This window comes from Sprattus sprattus (genome assembly GCF_963457725.1).
Source record: "Sprattus sprattus genome assembly, chromosome: 19".
NCBI lineage: Eukaryota > Metazoa > Chordata > Actinopteri > Clupeiformes > Clupeidae > Sprattus > Sprattus sprattus.
The window spans coordinates 9,438,493-9,464,258 of NC_137917.1; the positions used below are offsets into that span (position 1 = coordinate 9,438,493).

Genomic DNA, 25,766 nt, shown 5'->3' on the forward strand with positions numbered 1-25,766 from the left:
AAAGTGTGCTGGAATGCTCTGATAGAGCCCACAATATTGTTCTCATATAAAGCTTCGACCATGTAATTAATGTGTCTTTTTTAAAAAGGGGAGAGGACAATGCCACCGTTCAAGCTATTTAATTTCATTTAATTTTCCATCTCATTTGCTTCGAACACTGCTTTCACTTTCAACACTGAGGCTTTGACAGTTCACCGTGCTTCACTGAGCGCATTGGTCCCCTTGCTTTTCCCCCTTGCTCTAAGAAAACAGGAAAGAAAATGTCCCGTTCCCTTTTCGGGCAATTTATTTCACTTGGAGAACTTCAACTTTTGAGCCACAAGACAAGAATAAGAATCGGGCTGGCTGGTGTGAGCGTCGCGGAGGCAGGGCCCGCTATTCTGGGGTGGATGGGAACCAGTCACAAATGGCAACATTAATAAATAACCCTCCGCACAGCCGGCCTCTGCATGCGCCTATTGAAAAAATGGCTCGCGTGTCGTTCACGCTCTTTGACTCGTTAAGAGGCGCGAAGAGATGGTTGAAGGGGTGAAACAGTGGGGTACCTTTGCGCAAAAAGAGATCCCACCTCTGCTTCTCCAATTACAGCGGACTGTCATCGCGAAGTCTTCGGGGCAGAGGTTAGCAAGACATGTTCATAGCATGGATTTATCGCCCACTGCTTCTTGTTTAGCTCCCCGTCTTCTCTGTTGAAGCTTTCAGCCCTGAGATCAAAGAGGTCAAACAAAGTTTTAAAATCTTAAAGCCATAAAGTGACTGGCGCTTTTACCCTGGCGTTCAATAGATGTGGACCTTTAGCCATTCTAGGACCAGAAAGAGATACTCTCAATAAACAGGGCCAATTCTTACCATTAAGAATTCTTTATTTAAACACAAAATAAGCAACTACCAGTCTAAATGTTCAGTGTTTAAATACTACATGGCCACTTTTACAACATGTAAACATCTTAAAATGTATATTCTTGACACATGTAGGTCCAGACATGTATTACTGCTAACCACTAAGTTGCCACCTATAATGTCCTGCACCTCGACCAAAGCCAAAAGAGTAAATAAATAAATAAATACTTCCATCTATCTATCTATATATCTGTCTATCTGTCCATCTATCTATCTATCTATCTATCTATCTATCTATCTATCTATCTATCTATCTATCTATCTATCTATCTTTATATCTATCTATGACGGTATCTAGGATATATTAATATCTTGGGCATACCCAAAATTCCTTTACCACACAAGTTTTCATGATTGTGGGTTTGCCATTGAGCAAAACCATCTTGCAAGTCAAACCCATGATAAGGAAAACTGCAAGTGTGAAATGATAAGATGGTGGTTGTTTTGAAAGCTGTTGCTGTTTTTCTGGTGTTTCTCCCGTTGAGTACCTGCCCGATCCCAGCCCGGCACACGCCGGGAGTCAATAGAAGTTAACAAGTCTACCAAACATTCCTGCCTCTTTTGTTCAATCCGGGACACACAATGCAGCCAAGAGAGAGAATAAAGAGCTTTGAAGTATATTAAACTTAAAAGGATGCAGCCAAGTAGATTTAAAGTAGTCACTGATTTCCAAAAGCCGGGTTCTATAGGAACAATGAAAGGGGGCTGAATTTATGGAGAAATTATACAGTGGATTTGTCACTGAAAATATCGGAACTGCCGGACGGACAAAGCCACATGCTGAGGATTAATGGTCGGTCCAGACCTTTGATTCCGCGCTCTCTTTTCTCTGCCCTTGACAAATTGGATTTTGGGGATGGGAAGGTCGCCTGGCCTATTGTCTCTGGGCCGTTTGGACCTCTTCATTATGCGCGAGGGTGAGGGAAAGTCTCCATGTGACCATCTCGCGGAGTTTCCACACAGCTGCTGAGAGAGCGCAACTCTCTCACAGCCGCGCGCGCACTGCTCGCCCTTGCGCGTTAATGTGCCGTGGGGGCACCTTGCTCTCCTCCATTAGAAAAGCCGGATCAGATGCGCCAGCGCGTCACTTCGCAGGCGGAGATTAGCCTGGCCTCATCTCCTAGTCTCTGCTTGTCTCAATCAGTCCCCTTGCTTGGTCGCCTTGGTTCTGATCCGACTACACGCAGAGCCAGCAATGCAGGCGACCCGGACACCCACAATTAGCGTGATTGCTGACTGCACCATCTCGGCCGGTCTTCGGATAGGACCAGTGCCGGGTATTTTCAAACTAGGGAAGTACGTGTCGGACCGCAAAGAAGTTGGACTTAAGAAAAAGGTAGGCACATTTTAAATGCCCTATATCGAGTTTTCAGTATGAGAATATTGAAACGTTTCGTCCCCTCACATGCATTGTGAAGCCTTGACAAAGTTTGCCTTTACAGTACACATTTTGGTTCAGGGCAAAATATGCAGGCATGCAAACTAATTTCAATAACTTAAAACGCAAAATTGTTAAGTATGCATACTCTGCAACGAGCAGTTGTCAACTTAGGTCATTTTCTTTAACAACGCAAGCCGTGTGCTTAATATTTTCACAGTACTCAGGATATATATATATTGTATAGTATTTAGGATATATTTTTGACCCCTTCCTACTTTTGTCCATTTTTCTTTGCTGATTTTTGTGTTCACTGCCTCTCTATTCCTTTTTTAAATGTATTATTGTTTCAAGGCTTATAAATGATGTAAAAACTACACTAATAATACTACTAATAATAATGACAATAATAACAATATTAGGAATATGCCTAGGCCTATATTACATGTAGATGGGCTTATAAAAGAATAGCTCCATCAATTGCTTACAGTGGTCAGGTCAAAATAAGGGGCAACTTCCTTAAAATCCTGATGCGGCTTGTCATGAGTAATCGCGCATTTGGATATTAATTGGTTGGCGCTGTCGTCTTGGGAGTAATTGAGCAATATTAGCAGGACAACTTGTCAGTCTGCGCCTCTACTTATCTGCCTTAATGGGACGAGCTGAGCTGCGGCGGAAGATTTCATGCCCCCGGTCCATCACATTTCACAGGCTCCTAACTCCAGCCTATTTTAATGTAATGCGGCCACAGAAAGATGCCTTAGAAAGAATATAGCCTCCAGCTACTTAAAGAAAAAAACGCCAATTATAAATAAAACAACTCACCTAAACATACATTTTATTAAGAATAAGTGAAAATGTATAATAATTTGATAGAAGTCTATTTCATTTGTATACTAGTCTATGTGTTATTTATAATAGCCTGCATTATACGTAGGCTATTCTTTTATTTAGAATATTTTTTTGGGGGGAAACGTACAATCTGATCAAATTGTGATTTTTTTTTTGCTTCAATGTCTAAAAATATATGTTTTTCATGGTTTGATAAATCCTATAAATAGGCTCGTGCTCTTTCTGCTGTCTGCGCCTGTGATTGATGCGGCTAAATGTAGCGCCCCAGGCCTCGTGCGATCATCAGGTGCAATCTCCGTGTCAAACGTCACGCTTTAATCTTTAATTTGCTTGAACAGTTTAGAAACGCTTTGACACTCCTCAAATTCGTTTCTCATATCAACTCAATTATATGGCACTTCGCCTTGGAAATGATCACCGCTGTTTAATAGACCGAAAAAAGACGCATTAACCACGCTTTTGTTACAGACACCTCTATGTATATTTTAATGAACAACCGGGGACTTTTATTAAATACTAAAACACCTACAAACTGTGAGTGAAATTGTAGCGGGAGTAGTAGAATATGAAAATAGAAAAAAAGAAGACAAACTTGAATGACACTATCCAACAAAGGAAAAGTCTGAGCTTTCAACCAAAACCAATATTTCTTTAACACTTTAATTGATACTTTTATCAGTCGAAGTCATAAAAAGAAATATGGTTGAACTAATGTTGTCCTTTTCTGTTGTTTATATTTGTAGATTCGCTTGGTAAGAGGGGATTTTGTGGACGAATCGGGCAGCCCGCTTCCGGACTGGATTGGCCTCATCCGTGCAGCCAGAAACAGCCAAGAGCAAAATCTTGAGGCCGTTTCAGACTTACCTGGAGGCCAGGTACGACATATGACTTCCAAGGAAACGTACAGAGAATGGTATTTGCAGTCTTTCATTGAAGGACGGCTACAGTCCTACAATGCCACTACAAACATTAATCTCATTCTTTTTTTTTCTCGCCCCACAAAAGATTTTCTATCGAGTGGTGAGAGAAATCCAGACAGGAGAAGAATTAAATGTGTGGTACTCAAACGCACTTGCTCAGTGTTGTGATATTCCCACGACTGCTACTCCAACACACGACGAGAAAGGTAAGCCCATCAAAATGCTACTATTACATCTCTAATGGATCTGGCGCCTAGCCAGACCAATGGGAAGTGAAGATGCCCCCCCCCCCCCCCCCCTCAAAAAAACATGTTTTTTTTAACATTAGCCTTTATTTCAAATAGGAATGGATTGATTTACTGGGGATTTATTACAATTGTTACTATTGTACACATTTATCAGAGAAAAATAATTGGTCTATCGATAAAAAAAACCCCTCAGTCTATCGATAGTTTCACTGAAAGTATTTACATGAATGAATTTGGGTCAATGTATGTGCGCTCACGGGGATTTCATTTAAGCAGATAACAAGGCTATCTTCACATTGGCCACATGTTGGTACTGAATGGCTTGGTACAGCATGAGTTTTTCGATACATAAGACAAATGCTATGCATATACTTTAAAGCTATACTATGAAGTGCTATGCTATAATGTGCTATATTATAAAATGCTATTCTATACAGATTAATTATCCATAACTTATTTTTCAATGATTGCACCAGTTCTAAATAAATGCTGCATTTAATTGTGCAAAACATATAGAAGCAGTAGTAGCACGCCAAACTGAATAAAATCGAATAGACTTCGAGTAGACTGATGCCACGCCACTTCATTACTTTGATGCAGGCCACAATCTAAGTGACACCAGCAACAAAATCCCAACTAAATCCGATTATAATTTAAGGATGATGATTGTTTTTTGTAATCAAGGAAAAGAGGCCCACTAATGATTGTTTATGTTAATTGAATATTGTGGCAGTTAGACTAACAGAGGGTCCACGGAGGTCTGAGGATGGAATAGATTTTGTCTTTATGTGGGTACTTTTGTTTGTTTTGCGCTGTGCTTCATCTAATGACAGCCCCGTCCATATGAATTTTAAACTAGACAACAATCATTACCTCACCGCAATATCCATTGTGGCCAGTGGTAGTGATTCAGCGTGAGGAGGGGCGAGGTTAACAAATGTCACCCCGTCATTAATATTCATGCATTCGGGAGCAAATACATTTCAGAAAAGGTGCTCTACGGTAAATTAGCTGGCTACATAAGCTTTTGTTGTCTAATGAATACTAACTTTTATGTGGGATGTATATTGCCCTGATTTGTGACGCACCCTCTGTGTGCGCTGCTCTGCGACCAATACACCGTGCGCTCCTTGACATACGCTCCTCTTTTCTCGAGCGTCAACAGATGGGCCGGCCTCATTGTCTTTCGCGACTTGCGATTTCAAGCCACAGCTGCTGTCACTTCCACGGGAAAGAGCACAGAGAAAGTCTCTATTGAATTTACTGCTTTGGGAGCGCCAGATTGTGCCGGCGTTTTCTCTGTAATAAACAGCCAGGAAGGGATTACAAAATCATTACATCAATATAATTGACCCTAGATTGTTCAACCAGTGTCATGCCAGCGTAAAATGAAGTGGGTTATAGCTAACGGTCGCTTCATTAAATGTGTCAAGTGTAACTCCAAGGCCAGTGATGTTTAAATAAGTTAAATAGGGTCCCTGTATATTTACTTATTGTATTTTATGTTTTCAGGGGAGGAGCGCTACATCTGCTGGTACTGCTGGAGAATCTTCAAATACCCAAACACACTCAAAGCCCACGTTCATTTCCACTGCGCTCTGAGCAACGGCAGAGGATTTGTAAACAACGAGCAAGTTAGGGGATCTGAAAACCTTAGCAGGTCACCCAAATCAGGAGACATTCCCAACACCTCATCCTCGCCCAGGAACTGTCACAACACCTCCATCTCAGACTCTGTCAAGCGAAACATGTCTTCCTCTCCCTTCCTCAACAAGGCGGGAATATCAAAGAAGTCTACACCGGAGGAACAGGACAGGGCTCTTGATATGAGCGTGGCCTCGGCCAGAAACCACAGTCATCTCCTTGGCCTGAGCGGAACCTCTGCAGTATTGAGCAACATGGGGTTTCACCCTGGAGTGCGCTCAGCATTTAAACCCATGGGCCTGTCTAAGATTACTCCAACGGAAGTGTCTAGAGAGGAGTCCACGGGAAAACCAAACGGCATTGGGTTTAATAAGCTTTTGGGGGGAATGAAGTCGACGCGTTCACTGAACGAACCGGTCTCTGGAGGTCACCCCTCCAAGTGCGTCCACCCCATAGACTCCACGTCCCCCGTAGGACCCTGCGCCAACAATATTCGGGGCTTTCCCTTGCTGCCGCACTTTGAGGAGTCCTCTGCTTTCAAGCACGTGGATGGTCGCATGCACTCGGGGCTTTCGCCCTCGCGCTACGCTCAGATTTCTTCTGGGTTCCATTTTGAGCGTTTTTCCTTGCCGCAGTTTGAAGGGGTAAAACCTTACAATGGAGACTGTAACATCCCGATGATGCCCTTCACCGTGTACAACGGTGAGTTGCTGTATAGCTCACCATACTACCCATTTAAGTTTCACTTCAGCAATCTCCTGAAGTACCCGGAGTCAGTTTCCTACTTTGGCGCGCCGGGACTAAACCCTGATCTGAGCTCAATCACTAATATTGACAGGGAGATAGCCATGCACACACAACAGCTGTCTGAGATAGCTGTGGAGAAGAACAGGGCAAGGCTCGAGTCCATGCCAGCAGCCAACACTGGCACCGGGAAGCCCAAAAAGGGGCACTTGTGCCTGTACTGTGGGAAACTGTACTCACGGAAATACGGCCTGAAAATACACATGAGGACTCACACGGGTTACAAACCGCTGAAGTGCAAAGTGTGCTTCCGTCCTTTCGGTGACCCCAGCAATCTGAATAAGCACATCCGACTGCACGCCGAAGGGAACACGCCATACAGGTGCGAGTTCTGCGGGAAGGTTTTGGTGCGCAGGAGGGATTTGGAGCGACACGTCAAATCAAGGCACCCTGGACAAACCATTAAAAAAAACGAGGATAAGATAGATGGCATGTACGAAGACCCAGAGCAAAAGAGCGACAATGACAGTGATGTTGATGTTTGCTTCACAGACGATCAAAGCGACCAAGAGTCCAGCAAAAATACTGATTGACACTGTGCGTTCACTACCTGTCAGACATGTTACTAGGCTTTTTGTACATGTACAGATTAATGTAAATATATTTATGAGACCAAGAGATCCAAAAATTGCAGTGACTGAGTTTTCTATTTCTCAAAATGAGCCAAATTGTATTGTTCCATCCTTGCAGATTTTGATTTATACAACACATTTTGAATTAGTTCAAACGAACGTTTTAAAACTTTTGGATCTGAAAGAAACATCTAAACGTCTGATACTGTCTTATGCCCTAATTGGAACTGCACTTTAAAACGCGAGCTAGACATTCGATAAAGACCTTGAGTTATTAAAGAGTGGCCTAGGCCTACTCCCACATCCACGGCAAACGAAATATGGAAAATGCGTCTTTTGCCTACAATAGTACATTTCGTTAGTACATGGCTAACTGTCGCGTTTTTTTGAACATAATTGCTTTTTCAAGGTTCTTAACCACAATTTGTTCAATTTGCACTTTGGCATTTCCACGGCATATGATTAATCTAACGTCATAGTCTATTGTGCTGCGGGAAATATTTTTTACAAATTGTCGATGTTAAAATAGTATTGGTAATGAAATGTTTTTAAAATATGGGTTTAGATGTAAAAATGTATAAAGTAAGTTTATTGGCTGTTATCTGGAACTATGTGGTTTATGTTAATAATGGATATTGTATATGAACATTTCTTCTTGTTTATTCCATTGTCGCTTTTTGAATAAAATTGAAGATAAAATTATTTGTATTATTACTGAGTACCTGCTTCAAGCTAACGGTAGTCAAGCAACACTTTTCCTTGCTACGCCATTGTAGGCTGCATTGGAATGGTATGCTTTGTCTGAATTAAGCACGCTTAACAAATCAACTGATCACAGTCCACAAGTGTTCATAAATAAAATCTTGAGAAAGTTCACGTCAAAGGCATGTGGGCAGATTCCTCAAGAGGTCTCCTAGATTTCTTACTCTGTGCACATCGTTTTTGGGACATCTGTAAAATAATTGCAAACCAGGCAAAACAATCTTTACGCGCTTGAAATTTCCAGAATTGTGTGGCTGCTCATTCTATGCGGCTAGTATAGATTTAATACCCTACACTTACGTTTGACAAGTATGAGTTGTGAATATTTTCAATACTCAATAAAATAATATAACAGTCCAACAAAACTCAATATTTTTTAAATGAATCAATTAAACTATTAATTCAAACTATGAATTATTTATTAACTATTAAACAAAATACCTTCACGCTTACCTTACCGTTTGGATCCTACAGGGTTGGGATATTAAATTCTTAAGTAAATGCGCAGTAAATCCCAACAGATCTGCAAACAGATATGTCTTCTTTACTTACTGTGTTAAAAATACTGATTAGTTGAGATTTTTTGCCATTCATCAAAATTAATCTTGAAACTTAACAATCAGGATGGCTTGAATCTGCAGAGGTTTAAGCAATGGGCAGTTGCAGGTACAAAAACAGTGATAGAAATGACTATTTTTTAAATAGGTTACGTTTTTTACAACTTCTGTGGTAATGTGCAGATGTGACTTATCACAATGGCACATTGGCATAAACACAGGTTCTCGTGTGGATAGTAGTGGAGCATCAGAGTGGCATTTTCCTCTAAACCAGTTCCCAGCATCTAAAGTTTAATGTAGCATTTATCATATCTATTTAATATCTATTTAAACGAGACATGAAGCATAGTCCTATGCCATATTTCACTTACTTCTCACAAACTGCATGCATAGTGATAATTGTGTGTTGCTACGGAGACATTTCTCTACTAAAAGAGCCATCAGTCATATTAAATCATCCATTTGTAATAGCCTGAAACGGCATACACCATGTTATACTACTATTCAATGTCACACAATCACCTCTAATTGGACTTCTGATGAGATAGGCAGAAATGGCAGAAATCGGATGACAAGAAATGCAATGCAGTTAAGCCTATTGCTGCTTCTTGGGACAGTTATCTGAAGTGCTGATCCAGAAGGCAGGCTGGTTGTCACAGAAAAGGCAACAGTACCTGTCAGGCAAAGCTGGAGTGGAGGTCCATACCATGCCAGTGACCAGGACATGGAATTGAGTGACAGCAGGTAACTAGACGTCCAGTGGTAACACGTGTTACAGATCACTGTGTCTTTTAAAACATGGCAGGAGAGTTATGTGCACTTTTGTGCCTCTAAAAAATTCTTACATTTCCAATTAAAGGACAAAGGCAAATATACAGACAGTGGGTCTTTGTCTCGTTTCAATATTCTGTTAGTTTGTAAGACCAAAATAAAAACCTGAATTGGTGGCTATAGTGTATCTATGTGTATATATCTATCTAGATATATCTATAACGATACGTGATTAGAAAAAAGCAAAAAAGGGAAACCAAATTAAGCAAGTATGAAGTGGGAATTTTCTGGTCCGTCTCCAAACGCTTACGTTCAAAGAGAAAAACATGAAGGGTGGACTTAATTAAATATTTTGAGTTCAGTATCCAGCATAGACACACGTGTGTGTCAAGGCCAGGTCACATGTTGCAGCCTTCAAGATAATTATTGTCAACAATCAATACAGGGAATCTCTCTCTCTCTCTCTCTCTCTCGCTCTCTCTCTCTCTCTCATTCTCTCTCTCACGCACACACATATCCGCACACTTGTCTCTCTCTTCTTACCCTCTCTCCTCTCTTTTTTCTCTCTTTCTGTGTATCTGTTTCTTTCTCTCTTTTTCTCAGTTAGTGTTTGGTCTTTTCTTGTGTTTTTTTCTCTACTATTCACTCAACTCCTATCACTCTGGAGCAGCTCCAGGAAAGTGCCACCCCCCACCCCAGCCACTCCCGCCCCCCACCCCCATTCCCCTCCCCTCCCCTGCCCACAGACACACCACACCTCCCACCAGTGTTTCAATCAATTAGTGCCGTTCATTAGCGGGGACACCAGAAAGGGTTTGACTCAGAGAGAGCCAGAGCTTTTTTTTCTTTGTAAAACACAGTCTGGAATGTTCTCTACCCTCTTCTATTAACCTGCTCTGTCACAGTGTTTATCTGACCAGTGTCCTGAATATGGACAGATGGAACCTGTTTTAAGATAAGCCGGGACAATGTTAAGTCTCCTGAAATGAAATTAAATGAAAATAACGATGGTACTAAAGAAATATGGCCTCTTCTTTCAACAGTCAAACTGAGAGTTTAACAATAGCCACTAGAGATGATGAACTCAAGAGAGTGCCTTTTACATGCTGGCATAATGGCTTTCAGTCGCTGGGTGACAGACCGGGGCCTGTGGTGATATAACCCAAACTGCCTTCCATCAGCCAGCCAAAGCCTAACAGGTGGAGAGCAAAACAGCTGTTTGTTGCTGTGTTGTGTTTTCTGTTCTTTTTATGAACGATTTAATGACAAATTACCTCAAATCTTCCCCATGTAATCATTCAAAGACCCTGACATGTGGCATGCAGGGAATCAGTGATCTCAAAATGGTATCTTCCATATTCAAAGCACGGCACCACTATCACAGAACCTCTGGCTTTGCAGCGTGAGACCATTATTCGTGAGAGCATACTGTCCTCAAAAACAAAGCCCTGTCAAAACGCAACTGAAAGAAAGGAGCCCAGCTGGATTGGTTCACTTCAAGGCCTGCTCCGCAGGTTGGCGTTCAGGTGTGTTGTGGAAGTGATTTCCTTCGCCGCGGTTTGATATGGTGGGGGAATTGTTTAGAGGGAGATGCACTGTCTGTAATCACTGTCTTATTTTTCTCTCTCAGCATCTGATGCCTCCCTATTCTTTTCGTCTCTCTTCAGGTTTGAATGAAATCAACATGTGATTCGCCATGGATGAATGCGCTCACAAAAGCAGACAAAAACACCAAAGTTCTGCGGTGGCTGGGGGTGGCTAAACTGAAATAATTGAATGAAACAAATCAGAAATGTAAGGCGATTCACAGTTGAAACAGAAATTCATCCTTGAATTTGAATTTGACATTCAACAAAGCAAGAAAGTAAGAAAAGCTACAGAGCTCCAAATTTATATCGCAATTTATATCCCGTGCTAGTTTGTGTGACGTGAGTGATGTTGAGTATCAAATGGGTGATTTAGAGGCAAAGGCACATCATCAAAACAAGTAGCACAATGCTTACAGATGTTCAAGCAGGTGTATGCATGTCCCTCTCAATGTATGTGTACCTGTGTGGGTGTAAGTGTGTATGCATGTGCGCCTCAATGTATGTGTATGTATGTGTGTGAGTGTGTGTGTGTGTGTGTGTGTGTGTGTGTGTGTGTGCGTGTGGGTGTGGGTGTGCGTGTGCGTGTGCGTGTGCGTGTGCGTGGGCGTGTGCGTGCGCGTGCGCGAGCGCGTGAGTGTGTGTGTGTGTGTGTGTGTGTGTGTGTGTGTGTGTGTGTGTGTGTGTGCATTTGTATGTGAACAGATCTCCACGTGTGTTGTTATGTCTACATATGTGGATATATACTTATGTGTGTGAGTGTGTAAACATATGTATGTTTGTCCCTACATGAATATGCATGTGGTTCTCTGTGCGTAACATCTGTGTCCCTGCATGCAGAGGATCTGATTTGATCTTGACGTGCCCTGATGCCAGCCAACACAGCTGCCCCTGCCACCGTTAGAGATCTTAGATGCTTTGCTTCTCCGGCGACCTGGATGTTGCTGCCCATCAGTGCAGAAGAGATACTCCTCACAGGAGGGGAAAAAGAGACTCTTTGTGTCGAGGAGAAACATTTCCCTTGTGCCTTTGTTGAGATACACCATCACCAGCCTATGAGGAGTCTAAGAGGGGAAAAAAACGATTTGTTGCTGTGCTGGAAATCTGATTGGTTAACTTGTCTGTTGAGATTATCTGTGATTGGTGGCAATGGGCATGAGGGAAGCTGTGAGATCAGGCTGGTCGCATATCTTAAGTGGACACCAGAGCAGTGGTCTCTATTTTTACACATTTGTAAACACAGGCTTGGACTCTAGAAGCCCCTTTCTCTGACCTTTCCCTCTCTGAGGGTTCAAAGGTCAGAATGTCTATTCATCCGATGTTGCCCATACAAACAATGCGGAGAAAGGAGTTATATGGGTGTAGAAAGCTTGGAGGCACACAGCAAAATGTCTTTGATGGACGCCTTTTCATAATAATTTGCTTCCGAGCACAAGGTGTGGGGAAAGCTGAGGAGTTCACAGCAGTATACATTGCCTTATGTTCCCTATGGCCCCAAACCAGAAGTGGATCGAGGTGGGTCGATATGGGTATTCAAAATGGTGACATTTGTGCAATTGGCTTTCTAGTGGTCATTTGAACACCACATCAGTGATATAATGTCAACGTGTGTTCAACTAACATTGTCGGAGCGGGCGGCATGATTCTAGTTTGTGAGCTGGGCAGGTTACTGCCTGGGAAGGTCTTCCACTCCGAAGTACAAGACGGGGAGGGGGGCGGGGTAGATTCACCTCACACCTGAGGTAGGGGGAGTGGGGGAATTTATCAAATAGTGCACCTCTAACTTTGTGCAGTAATGCAATTAGTAAAATCAGTCATGCTATGATGCTACCACATAAACAGCAACATTTTGTTTTGTTTTGTGTGCAATTGTTATGAATATAACCAGTCTGCACACCACCAAGTATGTGCCGAATTTGTATTGGGTGGGGGCTGGGGTTGGGGTGGGGGGCTGGTCATTCACCCAGGGTACCATACAAGTTAGAGCCACTGCACCAACTGATTTTTATCATTTACACTGGCAGGCCCTAGCATAACACAGAAAGCAAAGAATAAATAAAAGCCCACCCCATTCACCTCCATAGCATGACATTTTCCAATTCACAGTCTGAATAAGTGCACAGACTCAGGGAGGCGGTGGTCTTTGTCCAGCAGGGCAGGAGGGTGCAGAGGAGAGCGAGGGACAGGGACACGCTCTCATTCAGGGAGCTCAGGATAGAGCTCAAGGCCGCTGGGACTTGACTGAACACCTTCAGCGGGCGAGACGTAGCAAATGTGGGGTTGCGTTTAGACGCTCCTCTTCTTTAGGTTCAGGCGCATTGGTCTAGCCCCATCCCCCACCTCCCCACCCTTCACACAGGCAAGTGACCCACAGGAGAAAAAAATCTCCAGTGAGTACTGTACACAAAGAGAAGGAGACGTGGTGAGCTAAGGTTGTCGGAGTAATTAACACTGAACCTCCAGTTTAAAAAGGCCTTTAAGGCACTCAAGACTCCTGACTGCCTCTTGCTCTCTATGGCCTGCCACAGGAGACACGTTTTCAACTTTGTACTGTTCTGAGAATCACCCAGGTGGGTTGATGCTTCTGCATACCCCTTTTCTCTGTCTGTGGCATTGTGTGGAGCCCTCGCACGCAGTGCATCTGTCAGGGGTGACGGAGAGCGGCAGTGACGGCGGCCTCTTCTTTGCGCTGACAGCCTGAGCACGAAGAGCAGGTAGGCCAGGATTGGAGCACAGGTAGGGAAAACACAACGGGCTGGTCTCAGATCAGTCCTCCTGCTCCTCGCATGAAGGGAGCTGCTCTGACAAGCCGTTCACGTCCAGCCAGACATCGACAGAATGACCGAGCCGGAGGCTGTAAAAGCACATAGGACAGACTAGGACAGGAACGGCCAGTGAATCACAGGTAAATGCCACACTACTGCGGGACACATCTGGCACGGATCTGTCATGGAGTCAGGCCGGATCCGTTCAAGTTTTAGAGGTCTGAAGTCTGAAGCATGGTTTTAATAAGTGCACAGCACAGGTCAGACAGTGATTTGAGCAGTCTAAGACTACTCAAAGCAACCTCTATGGGTAATTTAAATGTATTTTTGCACTCAGGAACTAGAATGAATGCCAAAAGCATGGCTCCTCACCCTTAAGAATATGAAACCTAATACTGCAATATCTGATCATAGTAAGACATTGTACTTATTTGTGATTGCACTCTGCATAGCTGATTTATGATATGGCACATCATGTTTCTCTGTAGTTTGAACCAGTGCTGTGCTTTTCACATCGTCCATGCACATCTAGTAGCGATGGGAGTGTCTCTGTGTGGAGTGGGTTTTATGTCTGTCACTACATGTCTATGTAAAATATACTGTGTGTGTGCATGTGTGCATGCATGTGTGTGTGTGTGTGTGTGTGTGTGTGTGTGTGTGTGTGTGTGTGTGTGTGTGTGTGTGTGTGTGTGTGTGTGTGTGTGTGTGTGTGCCGGTGCACTTTTCGCTATTCACCCCTGCTAATTTTCTTTTATGCATGCTATGCATCTATTCGTGTGTGTATGTGTTCGTGTGTGGTTGTGATTTTTGTGCTTGCGTGTGTGTGTTTGTGCATGGTGTTTTGTGTTCCATGTCCGGGTAAGCATGTTGTTTTGTGTGTATACCTGTAAGCATGCATGTGTGTGTTTGTGTGTGTGTACCACACCACAGCCCCACCAGTAGGTATGGGCGCGGCTCGCACCAGCTGCAGATCACTGGTACCCACTCTTCTCTCCTCCTCTCTTCTCCTCCATCTCCGTCTCTCCATCTCTCTGCCACCACAAGCAAACACATGCTAATCACAACTCACCCCTCAGCTCTCAGACCTGCATTCAGCTGCAAATGAGACAGACTCACTCCCCCCCTCCTCAATCACACACACAGACGCGCGCGCGCACACACACACACACACACACACACACACACAAACACATACACACACAGCCACTCTTTGATGTGAGAGACAATGAGGAGATGCTTCGCTCTCGAACCAAACAGGTCCTGAAAACATGCCTGTGACTGCGACCCCAAGCATGACCTGTGGACACACACACACACACACACACACACACTAGGACATGCAGGATAGTATGCATATGCATGTGTCAGTGAAGCAGAAGAGGTTACACAACAAAAAGGAAAAGAAAGAAATTGTGGAAGGGACAATGTAACAGAAAAGCCAGTCTCTTCATGTCAGGGTCCTGATCACCGTTTTGGGCTTTATTTTGCCAATAACACACCGCCAGCCATATGTTGGCTTTTGTGTCTAGTTCTACCAAGCTAACCATTAGCTACCCTTTGTACAGTCTGTTGTGTACAACTGGCAATATATCTATAGCTTGTTGCCTATGTGGCAAATGGGAAATGCATAAATCATCATATGCAAGGTTGCTATTCAGCTAGTCAGAGCTATGGACTCTGACTTACCTTTCAAAGCAACAGGGAAAAACAACCTGGGCCCAGTTTCCCGAACGCGCACTTAGCCTAAAAAGCACTTGAAATCGCTCGTAAGAGGATTCCTACGTTGCAGACGGGTTTCCCAACGCCACACTTAGCTTAAGTGTATCTTTCGTTGAGAGGAATTCTACGTGTGGTCAGGACCAGTAGTAACTTCACACTTAGCGATTTAATCCACCAGGGGCGTCGTTCGACCGTCGTTCGGAAGGAACGGGAATTAAAAAAAAAAAACATGGCTACTTGAAGCGAGGAATATTTTACATGAATAAAGCTATCTACACAACTTTTTATATGTTTATAATGACTCGGTTTGATCGGAAATGTGCTACGCGACCAATGCAGAGTATTTAGGTCTTGACTGAAGCTTTCAAACAGTAGTTTGATGGCACATTTAGGGCTTATGCCACCACTCCATTGGCTTATATGGTAGCTTTATAGCTAGGTGGTTGTTTCGTGCCCTACACAGTTGTATACATATATATTTGCACGATGTATATTTTGCAACGATGTTTCTGTGTATAGCACATCATGAGAATGTCATTGTTTCACCTGCCTATTCCCATCAAAATAGAAAAAAAGAATATTGAGTATTTGAAAATAAAGATTAGGCTATACAAAACTAGTGCAGTGCCCGTAGGAATTATGCATTCTGTAGTGTAAGCAGACGTAGAGCTGTTGGGTAGTGTAATGGCAAGACATATTTGCACTCCACATAGGTACAGGTTACACTGAAGTATTATTGTGATGCATGTTTCCTTTTCATTAAGAAATGTGTTAATGGTAGCCTTTTTGAATTTGTTACCAACAAATAAAGTTTGAGATTATGTAGTGGATGCAGTTGAATATAGATGTCAACGTTGCTGTCTAAACTATAAACTAAATGTCATGAAGAAAGAAAGAAATCATTTTAAATGAAGTTATGGTTGAAATAGGATCACTTCTTTATTGTAAGGGTAAGTGTAGGGTAAGAATGGGCATGCAGTTGGACTCAAATGTAGGTTAATTGTATTGAATGTATGTAGCCTACTGTACTGTATGACTTCGATGATGGTAGCTTTGACAGCCCACTCTCAGACAGATGTAATAAATGTCCTTACAATGGGAACACAGTTTAACTCTGCTGGAAATGGCGTTACTATCCCCGCCCCGAATTCAGTGCGCAGTGTACGTTCGATGCACGCATAGGCTAGCTAATTTCACAGCAATTAACGTAAACAGGTTAACGTGGCGTAAACAGCTCCTAAGAGCTACTTAAGAACTTGTGCATGTCGCGCTCGTGCACCTGACTTTAAGTTGATGGTTGGGAAACCCTCGTAAGTAGAAAGAGTTCGGCCGTCAACGATGTCGCGAAAATCCACGTAGAACGTTAAGATACATCGTTATCGGGAAACGAGGCCCAGAACAGAGACACCTTTCTAAAGGGCCACCATAGCATTCTCAATGTAGGTACCACACAGTGCATCCATACAGCTATTAAAATAATGCCACCATTTAGAAGTCTGATTAATGTTAGGTCCGTTCCATGTGTGTTTTGCTGAAGTTTCTATTCAGCCTGATATTTCAAGGCCATCCTTTCTTAGAGGACCAGAGAGGAGGCTGAATAGCTGGACTCAGTCCCTGTATTCATTCTCCTTTACTTTTTCGTCGAAGGGAGAGAGTGACAGGTAATGAGAGGTATACAAAGAAAGACAAGAAAATGTCTCCAAAAGCAAGGCCCTGAATGACACTCCCACAGTAAATCATTCTCCCAGTCTGCCAGATACTACTCCACCATGTGAGAATCTGAATGTCATGAACAGTGGTAAAAAGTTGCAAGTGGTCTCTGAGTGGTTTTGGTGATGTTTCAGCAGTCCGCGACTCATTCAAGAGGAGATTACCCACTGATGTTAGTGAAGCAAAACAAAACGTAACAAAATAAAAATAGAAAATAATTCCTTGAAGCAGTTCCACCAAGTCCTTCAGTGACGAATAGCAAACAGGGTTGTTTCTATAGCTTGTTGCCTATGATGATGGTAAGTTTAATTGCAGTTATCACAAAATAATCAACCCCCAAACTCCAAGATAAGCCAATCAGAATCAAGTATTCCACAGCTGTAAGCAATGAGTAAAAATAAGAAATGTACTGTCGAATGCACAGAAATGTGCAGACATATGAAGACATGGCAGCTTGACACTAGTTGCGCTAACCTATTAAATCTGAACTTGGCACTGGCAAATGGCACTGGCAACACGGTGCTGTATTTCTCCACAAAGTAACTTTTTCTGGCGAACTTTACTCTTTTTTTCACTACAGCAGCCAAGACTGTTTAAGGTTCCTTTTTGGGGGGTTCCTGTTCCTGTGAAAAGTTCCTACACCTCTTTTTAAGTTCTTCACCCAGAATAGGTTATCATATGATTGCTTTGGAACTATTGTGAAGGAACATGAAATATAATGTCATTAATTTACCTTCATGTAAACTGGTGGTTCACCTCAACCCCAAGGCTCTTGCTCATTTTGACATACAGTCATTAGCTACAGTGCTTAGTCTAGCAACCCTGAGCTAAACTTTTGCTAATTTACATGTTTTTACACACTGCCAGATCACCAGCATGTCTGATAAAAACGTTTTTGTGAAACCACTTCATCCTCATCATTCTTTTTTCCGCAGCAAGATAAAAATGGAGAATGCAAACCAAATTTAGGGTAACATGACAAAAATTGTGTATGGTTGCCCAGATACAGGTGGAGGTCTTACCCCACTCTCCCTCACATAGATACGTCTGTGTGTACTTTTATGCCATCTTATCCCACTCTACCCTACGTAAAGACATACTTTCATACACCTACACATACCTGCTGACAAAAGAAGTCCTCTCTTTTCAAGACGGTGCATCACTCTTCCTTCACACACACCCACACACACACACACACACACACACACACACACACACACACACACACACACACACACACACACACACACACACACACACACACACACGCACACACTAATACACAAATACACACACAACTCCTTATGGCACATTTTTATGAAAGCATACGACGCTGACACATGACGAGGCCTGTTAAGTGCTCACAACAGGACGTGGAAATCTGTCAAATCGCAGTGTTGTGAGCACAGTAGCGACGTCAGAGCCACACAATGAAGAACTAGCCAGCAGTAAAAGCAGCAGGTCTGGCCACATCGACTGACTGGTGAGTGAAAGTGGGGCTTTAATTTGAATCTGTGAGCTGCTAATGGGCTCTATTGGCAGTCTGCAGCCAGCCCTCTGACGAAGGTTCACTCAGAGATCAGGTCAGCGCCTCGATCGGTCCCTCAGGCCACAGTCAGCGCGGGCCTGCTGGTGGAATGTGTGCCTTCAGAGGAACCAGAGGCAGCGCGGGCTTGCTGGTGGAATGTGTGTCATCAGAGGAAGTTTTTCAAGGACGCACCGGCTCTATTCAGTACCGTAGCAGACTGATCAGCAGTGCGGTGATTGTTCTGTGGGCTACATTTGTTTCCTTGTAGTACTGTGTTTTTCCAATCTTTCTCTTTCCATATTCATCTCTCTCTCTCTCTCTCTCTCTCTCTCTCTCTCTCATTGTAGCCTACTGAATGGCGTTAAAGTTCAGCAAATGTGTCACATTGATTTACTCATTACCTACAACCCAATAACCAACCAGACAACCCTCTGTACTAATGTACTGGCAATTAATGCCTTTCCTCTCACTCAATTCCCCTAGTCAGCTGCACAGGCACTAAATGGATTGACTGCCTCATGGTGCGTTCACTAATGAAAGCTTCAAAACCTTAGGTCAGAATTAAACTGAGGCTTTGATATCATTAGATATCTTTTAGGATAGTGTTTGGAGCCAGGCCTTGTGTTCAGAGTACCTTTCCCTCCCTTCTCCTGTTGGATGATTGACCGTCTGGCTAAGAAAGGAGGGAAGTTGTGTTGATTTGTTCATTGTTTGATTTGATTGGATTTTGGCTGTGCTACCAATGGGGTTAGATAGTTAGGGGGAAACAAACTGTGGGAAAGTAGGGTCCAAGTTCCGTTTTAAACAACGTTCAGAAATAACATTAAGAGTCATGGACGGAGAAAATGAAGGAGACAGTGTGAGGTTAATGGAATTAGATGACATGAGAAAACTGACTGACAGAAAGAAAGAAAAAGAGGGGGAGTAGAAAGAGACTTAAAAGAGACAGAGAGTGAGTGTGTGTGTGTGTGTTTGTGTGTGTGTCTGTGTGTGTGAGAGAGAGAGAGGGGGGGGGGGGGAGAGAGAAAGCATCCAAGAGAGTTCTACCCATTGGGAGTCAGCGGTGTGTGAGACGAGACCATTCATTCAGCTGTAAGGCCAATGTGTGCCCCCCATCTCCCAGCCCCTGACCAAACACTGTTAACCAGTCACCTCCACCACAGCCCCAGAGGCGTGTCCAGACCTGCCAGCCCAAAGACAGCGCTGGCCGGAGGGGAATATTAATGGCCTTTAAATGAAGCGCAACACTCTTTATTGGGCGTCTGGTGCTGGTTTGTTGTGGTGCTGCCCCTGTAAAGGGGCCGGACGGGGCCCTTTGGTCTCTCCGCCGATGAAAGAGACGCTGGCTCCTCGTGAGGTCATTGATCACAAGGGGGCGGGGAGTCATCAAACTTTTATTTCTGATTTAAGGCTGCTTGCCTTTCCTTTGGTCTCTCTGTCCCTTTCTCTTTTCTCCTTTCTGTCTTTCTTGCTTTCTGTCTCTGTCCAACCTGCCCTCTGTGGTGGTGTCTTGGTCATGCTCTATTTCCCCTCGATCTCTCCATTGTTGAGGAAAGCTCTTTTTTAGGTATAAGATTTATTTGCAGTATATATTATATTTCTGTATAATTATATTATATTTATTATTTATGTAAAAGTGGAAAGTATTGTTAAATTATATTAAAAGCATCCATCATAAATGTAATATAAGCTAGGAATATACCGTGATTATTTTTTTTGCTGTATTTTTTGGGGTGATTGTCTTCTGATTGGCTGCCACATTAGCTGTTAACTAAGGCTAGCAGCAGCTTTTTTCTCCACCATGGACCAGCAGCGGGTTAAACAATGATGTCACAGAGAGCTCCCACGCAACTCATGTCAGTCTGTCAGCTCTTGTCTTTCAGGAAGAGTGACGATGAAAGGGTGATCAGAGGGAGGACAAGAGTGACGGGGCAGTGCCATCAGTAGAGAAGAAAGGAGCAGAGAAAGGAGAGGAGAAGACAGAAGGTGAGGTCAAAAGAAAAGAAAACTGTAGAGCTAGGACAAGTAAATGAAGAATATTAACCTCATTTGGAACTCTCTGTAGCCTGGGGCCACCAGTTCTGTTTTCTTCCCAGACCAGCAGCAGGTTACTCAGTGCAGCAGAGACAAAAACGCAAATGCCCCAAACTCCTGCGGTGCTGTCATGCCCTGCCTCTAACCCCCAAGTCTGCCTGCTCGACCCGCACGGTGGCATCACAGTCCTCGCCAGCTCAGTGTCAGTGCAGTCTCTCCCTGCGGGGCACACACCTCCAGCCCTGGCGCCGTGGGCCTGGAGCCCATACCTCCCTGCACCCTAGCCCAGCTGTACCCCTCCAGCCTGGGGAAGCATGCTCTCTCAGCCCTGGGGCCCATTTGACTGGCCAACATCCACGGAGATCCAGGAAGGAGGATAATGGGTACTATTACATCCAGCACACAAGGGGTGGGGGTGGGGGTTCGGGGGGGGGCTGAGGTGGGGTGTGGGCGGCTGCAAACAAAGCCTGGGACACTGTTCTGCAGATGAGTGAAGAAACAGGGATTCAGTGTGACATGAATGAGGTTATATATTAATCCTGCAAGAAGAAAAAGAAAAAAAAGACAAGAAAATAAAGAAAAAAAACATACACAGGTTGCTTTTTAAGCTTCTTTTGTATGGGCTCTTTCCCCTGGCTCAGGCTGTCCTTGTGGGGCTTGTGAAAAGGACTCGGTTCTCCACTCATCCTATTTGTGAAATTGTCTTCTAAATACATGTCATTAGAATTTGTGTATGGATGAGTAATAAGTTATTAGTTGCAATTACTGGTCGTCTATTAGTTCTGTATAATAGACGTATTAGCTGCAAAGCCTTTTAACTTCTGAGGAAGTAATTTGGAGGACAGCCTCACCGTCACAAAAGGAAGAAAAGGCTCCCTTAACGTCTGCCATACCCGTCCATTGTGCTAAACACACATTATAATAGGATAACCAGAATACCAAAGAAAACTGATCCAATAAATGGGAAATGCATAAATCATTATTTGCAGAGTTGTTATTCAGCTAGTCAGAGCCATGGACTCTGACTTACCTTTCAAAGCAACGGGGAAAAACAACCTGAACAGAGACACCTTTCTAAAGGGCCACCATAGCATTCTCAATGTAGGTACCACACAGTGCATCCATACAGCTATTAAAATAATGCCACCATTTACAAGTCTGATTAATGTTAGGTCCGTTCCATGTGTGTTTTGCTGAAGTTTCTATTCAGCCTGATATTTCAAGGCCATCCTTTCTTAGAGGACCAGAGAGGAGGCTGAATAGCTGGACTCAGTCCCTGTATTAATTGTCCTTTACTTTTTCGTCTAAGGGAGAGAGTGACAGGTAATGAGAGGTATACAAAGAAAGACGAGAAAATATCTCCAAAAGCAAGGCCCTGAATGACACTCCCACAGTAAATCATTCTCCCAGTCTGCCAGATACTACTCCACCATGTGAGAATCTGAATGTCATGAACAGTGGGGACAAAATGCTTGTAATTTGGCAAGTGGTTTCGGAGATGCTGCAGGAACATGGTGATGTTTCAGCAGTCCACGACTCATTCAAGAGGAGATTACTCACTGATGTTAGTGAAGCAAAACAAAACGTAACAAAATAAAAATAGAAAATAATTCTGCGAAGCCGCTCCACCAAGTCCTTCAGCGTCGAATAGCAAGCAGAGTTGTTTCTCTCTTTCTCTCTCTCTCATCTCTTTTCTCGTTCTATCATTCCTCTCCTTCTCTCTCTCTCCCTCTCTGTCTCTATCCCTCGGTCTCCCTCTTCAGCCGCCAGCCCAATTTGCACATTATGCCGGTCTTTTCATGGTCCCCCGCTGGGTCCCTGCTGAAGGAAGGCCCCCGTAACAAAAACGGCGTTTCATCTATCCCTGATCAGGACGCACAAGGGCCCTCGTTCCTCCCCGCGCCTCGTCTTCCCCAGCTCTGACACTCTCTCCTTCCGTGCTGTTTATTTTAATTGTGGCAGGGGGAACAGCTGGTGGTGACACGCGGTTATTGTGTGTGTCTCTGTGTGTGTGTATGGGTGTGTGAGAGGGAAAGAGAGACAAGCAGCTTTGTGCGGCGGTCTGCTGCTGACAGCACTGCCTGTTGCACCAGCTCTGCTGCTGGGAACTCCTGACGAGAGAGAGGCCATGTTGTAAACCTACATACATACAGGCACACACACTCACACACACACACACACACACACACACACACACACACACACACACACACAAACACACACACACACACACACACACACACACACACACACACACACACACACACACACACACACACACACGCACACACACACACACACACACACACACACACACACACATACACATGCACAGATGCATGCACACTACCACAAAATTACAAAACATGTGTGTGCGCACACTCACAGACATACATCTTCATACATACTGTATATACGCTCAGTTCCACTTCATAGGCTTACATACACATGCACATCTCCCACCCCCACCCCCGCACACTTTCTACCACACGTTAGTATTCACACTCACACACACATAAAGTACACACACACACAAAGCACTGCACTTAAGAGTCACAGAGTCAGAAAGAGTGAAAACAATCTTATTACAGATGCCCACCAAACAGAGCTGCACTAAAGAGCACTAGTAACTCAGTAACTCAGTAACAGGCCCATCCGGGCAGCAAATGGCTGTGGTGCTCCTTCACCACTACATCCAGCAGGTCAGTGAGCCAGTCAGTGGATCAGGCAGTTGCCGTCTCTGTCCTCCGGGATCAATCCCACCATGCCTTTCTCAGGTTGCTGCAGCAGGACGCAGGTTTGATTGCAGGTCTGTAATTGCCACGGCAGGAGGAAGAGAGACACTTCAGACGGATGCAAGTGGAACATCAGGCAGCTGAACTGCCTTCTGAACTGCTCACAGGTAATAGCTACCCCTGCTATTTCGCTCTGTCTCACACACACACACACACACACACACACACACACACACACACACACACACACACACACACACACACACACACAGGCCTATAAAGGCACAAACACACACACACATATACACACCACATGCACGCATACACACACACACACACACTAACATCTTGGCACTCGTGGGCTATCATGTTGAATGGGCAGGATGAAAGCCCAGCCGGTAGAGATGGATTGGTGAGGAAGACGGCAGGCATTCGTAGCCTCCGACTCTGGTCCCCCCACGACATGGAATTACCTGTAATTAGACTTTTGTTTTGGCGCATTATGAAGATGTTCTTGAAGTCATCCCAGATGACGGGCTGAAGGGGGAGCGTCAGCAGCCAGTCCCTCCCGTCCACTTATTCTCCTTCGGGGTTGGAGCGACGGCGAGTAATTACTAGAGTCCCATTGAAGTCTCAATTTCTCCCCCTTCAGAATGGAGAGGAAGCCACTTTGGCAATCTTCACACAAAGTGCCGTGTGCGCCTTCTTAGACGCCCCATGCACCTTTCTAAAAAAATAAAAAAGGAACGAGGAGAAAGGAAAAGACTTGTAAGAAAAGGGATGCAACTCTTTGATTTTTGTCAACTTGCCTTAATGGGTTACCTTGACAACTCATGGATGCATACACTGGATGAGGGGGGAGAGTGCAGGCTGTGTCTTGTGGGATTCTGAAGGGTTTTTTTGGCAATGAATTCTGTGTTCGAAAGTGACGGTTTCTGTACGACTAATTTGCCGTCTAGCTTTTTCATTCAAACGAGCTGCATTCCACGCGCAAAATAAAATAAAGACTCAGGTGACTGCCATTCCCCCATGTACGTAGGTCTAGGACTCAAAATATGGCCATGGATTTTTATGTTTTTTTAGGGTATTTTCAAAACCCTTGTAACCCCCCCAACCCCCCAAAAAGGGGTTAAGGCGATCTGTGAATGGTAATAACATAAAATGTGCCCGATGTAGCTATATAAAAATATAAGGGTTTGTCTATGTCAGACATGAGTATTTAGAAATTACTACATGAACAATGGCAAAGGAATGCTTTTACAATTTACCCTCTGGTAGTCCTCTGGTGAAGTCTAACTGAATAACAACCTGTCTCCTTTGCAAATAATCTTTATCTTATCTGCTGACCATGATCTTGAGGAACCTTTTACAGATTAGGCATATGTGTGACTGGGTCAAGTTTTGAATGTAGCATGTTATTACTGTTAGATCACTTGACATCCCATCACACCTGCCACACGCATACATACACAGACACACACACACACACACACACACACACACACACACACACACACACACACACACACACACACACACACACACACACATACACACGCACATACACTTACGTATGCGAACGCACATGCACTCACACTCACGCACATTTACACACATGCATATACAGTCATGCGCACAAACATTCACACACACTCACGTCACGCACATGTACACACACACACACACACACACACACACACACACACACACACACACACACACGCATAGACACACACACACACACACATAACTGTTATTTTAGGTTACTTGCTCATGACTCAAAGTTGTACTGTAATAAGAATTAAAATTTCATTGATATAATTATATAACAGATATTACAGAACCCAAGGATTGACCTTCTACAGCATCCTTTTCGGACCTGTGTTTGCAGTAAGACCGTGTAAGGAATTATAAACACCGTCCTGAGGTCATTTGTACTATGCCTTGAAGAAGGCACAAGCGTGTGTGGGCAATTTTCAAAAGTCCAGCTCGGACAAGTCAATAGTAAATAAAATAAAGACATTTACGAGTACCTTGTCTTGAAGAGTCTTTTCTCTCTTTTTTCCATTTACACCAAAGAGCACCTGACACAAACAGCAGTTCAAATAATGACTTTGTAATCTATTGAGCACACCTCAACTATCTTTCGAAGGCCTTGAATAGCCTTGAATAGTAGTTAGGCCTGGTTAAAGACATCATGCTAACCTTCTTCTGAAACTTTCAATTTGATCGTCATATAGTGCCTATGCTAACCTGATTTATAATGATGATAATGATGATA

At 43.7% G+C, this 25,766-nt stretch overlaps 1 protein-coding gene across 1 annotated transcript; it reads left to right on the forward strand.

The window, feature by feature from the left end:
* Window positions 1-2,095: 2,095 nt before the first annotated feature.
* prdm13 (PR domain containing 13) lies at window positions 2,096-7,279 on the forward strand (the record flags this gene model as incomplete). Its single annotated transcript, XM_080858551.1, has 4 exons — window positions 2,096-2,236; window positions 3,874-4,005; window positions 4,136-4,256; window positions 5,811-7,279. The coding sequence occupies 4 exons, from the start codon at window positions 2,096-2,098 to the stop codon at window positions 7,277-7,279; spliced, it is 1,863 nt and encodes a 620-aa protein (XP_080714677.1).
* Window positions 7,280-25,766: the final 18,487 nt, after the last annotated feature.